This window comes from Miscanthus floridulus, chromosome 2 (genome assembly GCF_019320115.1).
Source record: "Miscanthus floridulus cultivar M001 chromosome 2, ASM1932011v1, whole genome shotgun sequence".
Classification (NCBI taxonomy): Eukaryota; Viridiplantae; Streptophyta; class Magnoliopsida; order Poales; family Poaceae; genus Miscanthus; species Miscanthus floridulus.
Window position 1 is genome coordinate 17,417,523 of NC_089581.1, and position 6,361 is coordinate 17,423,883.

The 6,361-nt window shown below is 53.0% G+C and overlaps 3 protein-coding genes across 4 annotated transcripts in view; 1 reads left to right on the top strand and 2 right to left on the bottom strand.

The window, feature by feature from the left end:
* Positions 1–810, bottom strand: part of LOC136518562 (uncharacterized) — a 3,958-nt gene extending 3,148 nt beyond the window's left edge. The window contains exon 1 of the mRNA XM_066512236.1: positions 1–810. This exon is cut by the window's left edge and continues 3,148 nt beyond it. The gene's annotated coding sequence lies outside the window, so the exon portion shown is untranslated.
* Positions 1–1,835, top strand: part of LOC136518546 (uncharacterized) — a 39,302-nt gene extending 37,467 nt beyond the window's left edge. For both annotated transcript variants that reach the window (XM_066512225.1, XM_066512230.1), the window contains one exon: positions 1,054–1,835. In XM_066512225.1, the coding sequence (XP_066368322.1) occupies positions 1,054–1,562 (509 nt within the window). In that variant the 3' untranslated portion in view covers positions 1,563–1,835. The remainder of the gene's footprint in view (positions 1–1,053) is intronic.
* A 689-nt stretch (positions 1,836–2,524) lies between these two features.
* On the bottom strand, positions 2,525–4,334 carry LOC136518571 (uncharacterized). The gene is made up of 3 exons (XM_066512243.1): positions 3,382–4,334; positions 3,130–3,282; positions 2,525–3,033 (listed from the first exon to the last, which is right to left on the bottom strand). Exons 1-3 carry the CDS (start codon positions 4,186–4,188, stop codon positions 2,767–2,769), a joined length of 1,227 nt encoding a protein of 408 aa, XP_066368340.1. The 5' UTR covers positions 4,189–4,334; the 3' UTR covers positions 2,525–2,766.
* Positions 4,335–6,361: the final 2,027 nt, after the last annotated feature.

Genomic DNA, 6,361 nt, shown 5'->3' on the forward strand with positions numbered 1-6,361 from the left:
ACTTAAGGCTTTTCCAAGCCTTGCCGATAGGCGCCTCATGGCTCGCTCAGTTCGCTCGCGGAGTTCTTAGATCAGTAGATTTGGATAGAGTCTCGCTCATAAAGGAAGAGTAGCGCGCTAGCGCGGCTCGCTTCGCTTTTCGACGCGGAGCTCGCAGCTGTCGAAGCCTGCTTCAAAACTACAGGGCGTGCGTTAGCACTACGGCTTTTCAGCCTCCCTTTGCTGGTTCCGAACTATCACTGATCCCAGAGATCAACCTTCAAACCTTTTTCTTTTAATCTCAGGAAGGCTTTCTCGGGGAGAAAGCTGGTTGGGGAACTGCTAAACGACCTAAAAGAAAGAGGAGACTGACTCTGACCTTTCAAAGCCCTATCTCATCTGGTTGATAGTAGAAGGTACGTACGATGGTACCATGGACATAAACGAGGTCGAGCATATCTTTAATGATTTCAAACTAAAGCGTACCTAAAGCCTGCCCTGGATATGAAAAAGGGATTTGAGCCAGAAGAAGATGAGGATCTATCACCAGATGAGGAAATGGAAACAACTAAGTATTAGTTAGGTTTAGGTTCCGGAAATGGAAATGGTAACAGCGGCCCAAAACGAAAATGGTAAGGTTTTCTTTGAAAAGAAAAAGGAATGGGATGGGGTATGAATCCTTAACTACAAAAGTAAGCACCTCTCCTAACTAATTAGTTAGTATCGAGAGACTAGGCTTTTCATTAAAGTTGAAGGAGACAAACAAAGGTACTCTTGCCGATGGAAGAAATTCCATCGTCGTAAGGGAAGGCCTTGGTCAATCAACTCACCGCCATTGACCAGGGGAGGGGGGGAAAAAATAGACAAGAAAATTGCCCCAACTCCTAGTGTCATCCTCTCTCGATGAGAGTAAGAATTCTCCTACTACCAAGAGTGAGAATTCAGCGACTAACAATATTTGCTATTAATTTAAGTTATGACATAAAGTTGGATAACTAGTGTATTGGCATTGGGATATGTTGTTCAATTTCTTCTGTGTTCATAATTGGGTTATTTTCTTGGTATTTAATGCAGGAGAGAATTCCCCACCTACCAGTGGTGTGACTGTGCTTGGGGCTCAGCAAGTTCCTGAAGCGGGTGCACTTACAGGGCATCCTGATCTGATAGATCCACTGGGTGATAATGACTTTGAAACAGATATAGAAAATCTTCCAGTGTTCATTACTGGAGACCAGAATGTTGCGTCTGCCAAATTTGAGGATGAGATAGATCTTGCTCTTCAAGAACTGAAGAAATCTCAGGAAATGGAATATAACTTGGCAGAGCAGAAGCTTTACGCTCAGAAAGACCGCATCCTCTGTCTGTACAGGCAGCTTGATACTGAAAGGGCTCAGCTTGCAGATCCCATGCCCTTGTCTGATGCTTCAAATTATGGCGCAATGCTCGCTAATGTTCTACGCCATGTGGACCAAATCAAGCGCGAGGAGGAGAAATTTAAGTCCATGCTGAAAGTTGCTGGTGGATTTGCGAAAGCACCACAAAGCGTCATCAAGGAGCTGTTCGGGTTACCTGCTGATAAGTAGTTCTAATATCAGACTTGCTTGGAACTTAACTATGGGTAGTTTACCATAGAATCAAACTTGGCTGTGCTGTTGTAGCTGTTGTAGTTGTATGGGTTGTACATCCTACCAACGGGTTACCCATAAGTCTGGTTTGGACTTAACCAGTAAGTGCTGTGGATGCGCAGGTTTTCTATGAACCTGCTTGTATTAAGAGTCGTTAAATGTGACATTCTGAATGGACCGAATCTGAACCATATAATCTGCTGTGGATTCAGGCGATAATTATGTTAGACTTGTCTAACCTGTGTTTTGTCGACCATATAATTTATAAAATGTGCATTAACAGGTTGCTGCAATACTTCCTCAGAGCAAATGCCTGAGCTGGATACTTATGATTTAGGCTCTCTTTTAGAATGTATGAATTTCATAAGAACTATACAGGAATTTCATAGGAAAAACTTAGGAAACATGAAAAAAAATCCCCCAATCCAAAGAAGCCTTAGTGATGTTTGGAATTGTTGGATTATGGAATGTGCGAATTGTTAATAGAAATTGTCAATAGAAACATTTTCGGTGTTAGCTTGAGCTAAAGGCAGCAGCCAGCAGCTGTTGCTGCAGCTGCTCTTTTTTCCTCTCTGCAAAACACCGTAGGTGCAGCAGCAACAGCTTGCTGCCGAACCACCCCCACCAATTTCGATCGTACAGTTTTTTGTGGTTGAGACGTCAGTGGAAACATTGTGATCGTGCAGTAACCCAGACGAATAGTTAACAAATTCGATTATTCCTGCTAACTGGGACTGAAAAAGCTAGACGAATGGTTAACAAATTCGGTTATTTCTGCTACCTGGGGACTCGACACAAGCTAGACACTTTGACAGGAACGATTTAATTCCTGAAGGACTAGGGAGAATCGCACACTTTGACAGGAACGATTTAATTCCTGAAGGACTAGGGAGAATCGCACAGGGGTATTAGGGCCCTGCGCCAAATGATGTTATTTGCTCTGCCAGAACTCTGGTTCAACACAGATGATAGGCGCGCGAACAAAAAAACATAACAGGAAATGATTCCGTTCCTGCAAGACGTGGGGGGAACCTAGACCCCCTTGCACGAAACGCTGTTGTGCCATAACTTTGTTTATGATCCTAATAACAGGATTAAAATAATTCCAGCGTCCGCCTACATTTCGCTGCAAGAGAGCAATTTGATCTCCGTCGAGCCCGATTCAGGTCGGATTCGCCTGCACACCACCGAAAAGCCGCCGCCTACCCTGCAGCCTGCGCCGCGCTCGCCGCGCCATCGTCGAGCACCTGGACGCGATCAGCTCCGCGGCGGACGGTAGCAGGCGTGTGCCCTCGAACAGCGCGCTCCTCTGGTACTCCAGCACCCACGTCTCCGGTTCCAGCCGCACCGCCGCCGCGCTGTGCCTCCGGTGGGCCCAGGAGCTGCCGTTGCTCGCCCGCACCGTTGGCCACACCCTCCCGTCGGACCACTGCACGCAAAAGAGAGACACGCAGGGGGAGTTTCAGCGAGCTGGCACAGTGCTTAGTTACGGCGAGGAAGGGGCAGGTTCTTGGCGGTTAGTTACCTCAGTGATCTCGCCGGAGAGGAGGGTGAGGTGCCGCGCCGAGAGCGCTCTTGGGAGGAGACCGGAGGTGCGTAGAGGGCTCCCCCAGACGCTGACCTCCTCCGCCACGGACTTGTACATAGTGCAGCGCCAGTGGAACACCTGCTGATCATTCTGCATAGACAGATTGCAAAAAAATTAGTCGTTGATGAACATCTGTGCGCCCTAATCAAGAACGAACGAGAAAGGGCAAGAACCGCAAGAATGGCGAACCTGGTGGAATCGCCAGACGGAGTCTCGCGAGCTGCAATTGGCGATCCCCTCACCACCGACAAGCTGGCGGGCCCTGCGCTCCAGGACGCGCAGCTTATGTTCCAGGCCGCCAGGCGCGAGGCGCGCATCGGCCCCAACCTGCGCCACGGCTTCCGGCGATAGCTTGGGCCCGAACCCCCTGGCCGCGGCCTCCGGGACGAGCCCCGTGTCCACCCACAGCAGGAGCAAGAACCCAAGAACCGTGGCCGCGTACAGCGGCCAGTCGTGCGACCAAGCACCGCCCCTCGCCGCGCGGGCCCCGGCCGGGGCCGGCTCCCGCCCCGGCGCCCGCCTGGATTTGGCCGTAGACCGCATCGGCGGCGTCCACGGCGGCTCGGTGGAGTCGGACCCCGTCCCCGCCCCCGCGGGGGCGCGGTCGCGGAAGAAGAGCGCTGGCCTCCGGTCCCTGGAGGCGGCGGCGGCGGCGGCGAAGAACCTGCGCGCGGAGGCCGCCTCGGGCGCGCGCACCAGATCCCGCGTGGCGTCGATGCTGGCGAGGCATATCTCGCAGGCGCAGTTGGCGTCCTTGCGGCACCCGGGGTAGTAGCAGCTGTCCCCCGCGCCCGCGCGCGCCGCCCACTGCACGACGGCGGACGGCGGCGTCCCCGTGGAAGCGGAGGCGGAGGCGGAGGCGGAAGCGGACGTGTTGGAGTTGGAGGAGCACGAGGAAGGCATGCTGGAGCCGCGCGACACGGTGGGCGTCCCGCTGGCGGTGGCCGCCCTCCTGGGCGCCCCCGCCGCCGGATCCATCTCCCTCCTGTCGTCCATGGGCTCGTCGGCTGCTGGTTGGTTGGCTTCGTGGGTTGGGATCGGTGTTATACGGTGGCCCGACGAGGGGTTCGAAATTTGAAGCGGCGTGCCGGCGCAACGGCTTCTTCGGAGCAACGGTCGACTCGGCTCGGTTTCTCATTTTTCTTGTGTGTGGTGTGTCAGGCACGGCAGATCTGATCCGGGTCCGGAACTGGATGAACCCGCGTGTTGGATTTAATGGATCCAATGGGGCCGCCGACTCGAGCGAGCGACGCTAACGTGGCCCAGTAATTGAGCTGGGCCTTTGATCCACTTAGATCTTTATCGTTCTAGCCGGCCCGGCCCCTGCACGTGTTGATGGCCGCCGGAAACAAGGGTTCTTTGTTTTAAGGAGGGCCCGGACGTCCGATCCCGGGCACTCGCGCCTACTGCACCTGCTCACACACCGCCCGCACGTCAGCGCCAACTTCCCGTGGAGGCCCACGTCGCTAAGTTTCTCGTGCATGCGCGTGCCCACGCGGGGCCGTGTTTCCATCTGCGTCCGCTCTCCGCGCCTGCCGCTCACGCCCCACGGGCATGTAAAGATGGCAACGGGGAATTTCCCGTCGGAGGATAAGCCACCATTCCCGTCCCCGCGGGGGGAATTTTCTCCGGCCCCGTCCCCATGAACAACCACGGGGAGCTTTCTTTCCCCATCCTCGATCCCCGGCGGGGATTTCGTCCCCGCGGGGATCCCCGTCCCCGATACAACAACATACACATGCATAAATCTTGTAAGGTTGACAGATTCACACATGCATAAATCTAGCAGCAAGGTTCATAGATTCATAAAAGATCACAGATTCATAAATCATGTGATACTCATTAGTCTAATCAATCTAGCAACATAGTCTTGCGTATATATATACTTCGGGGCTAATGGGCCTTTTCTTACATGGGCCTTGCGCCCCTGGCTACTGCGATTCGATGATGCTGCTTCACGGGGCGGGGATGCGGGGATCGGGGTCGGGGACTAGGGTACCATCCCCGTCCCCGCCATCCCCGACGGGGACAACAATTCCACCAATTCCATCCCCGTGGGGATCAATTCTCCACCATCCCCATCCCCTAATGGAAGAATTCCCTGCGGGGAATCGGGGATCGGGTCCCCGTTGCCATCTTTACGGGCATGCACGCGAGCCCAGCAGCTGCAAAAGCAGGTGGCGAGGCAGGTAGGTCCAACTACAATATTTAAACACTGGATTCACTTTTGCAACATCCAATTACAACATTCAAACACCAGATCTACTTTTACAATATCCAAATAAAACATTTACAACGTATATCTAAAACAGATAAAACATTTGGGACATATAGTTGAAACACCATTGCAACATGTACAACATCTTGATCTACTTTTGAAACATTCAGATGCAACAAACATAAAAAAGAACACAGATGAAACACTTGAGACATGCGTCTGAAACACTTATAACATACGTGTACAAGACATAGATGAAACATTGGGATAGACACTTGCAACATACATGTACAACTATTGCAACGTCCCGATCCACTTTTGCAACATCTGCATGAAAACAATTGAAACATACATTTGAAACAACTGGAACACTTGAAACACAGGCTTGCAATATGTTGAAAAAACGTCCAGAAACACTTAAAACATAGCATCGCCGTGCGGCCATGACCTACCTGATGGTGAACTGCGGTAGATCAACGAGGAGGACAGGGAGCGGATGGAGGCCGCCCTGGCGAAGGTGTTGTGGTGGTGAACCGCGAGGCCCAACCGAGCAGGGGGCCGAGGAGCGCCGTCTCCCAGGGCACCACCGACACCGTGGGCTACTCTAGCATCCTCGCCACCGCCAACGGCACATACCCCATGGGAGTCGTCTGCCCCCGGCTACAATGGGTGGGGGGACGGACACGGTAGTGTATATGTGTGGGAGAGGAGATGAGGCGCGGCGTGGCGCAGGACGGAGCACGACCTAGGAATGGGGAGCTAGCGTCATGGGCGGGCGTGCGCGTCGTGGGAGGGAGCGGGCGATGGGGAAAGACGGCGGCAGTGAGGCGAAGTGCGGGTGCAACGGCGATTCAAGAATAGGTGCGACCACAACGTCTCGAGAGGAAGTGAGCGCATATTTTTTTATTGTTTTAGTAACACAAGCGACCGTGCCATTGATAATGGGCCGTT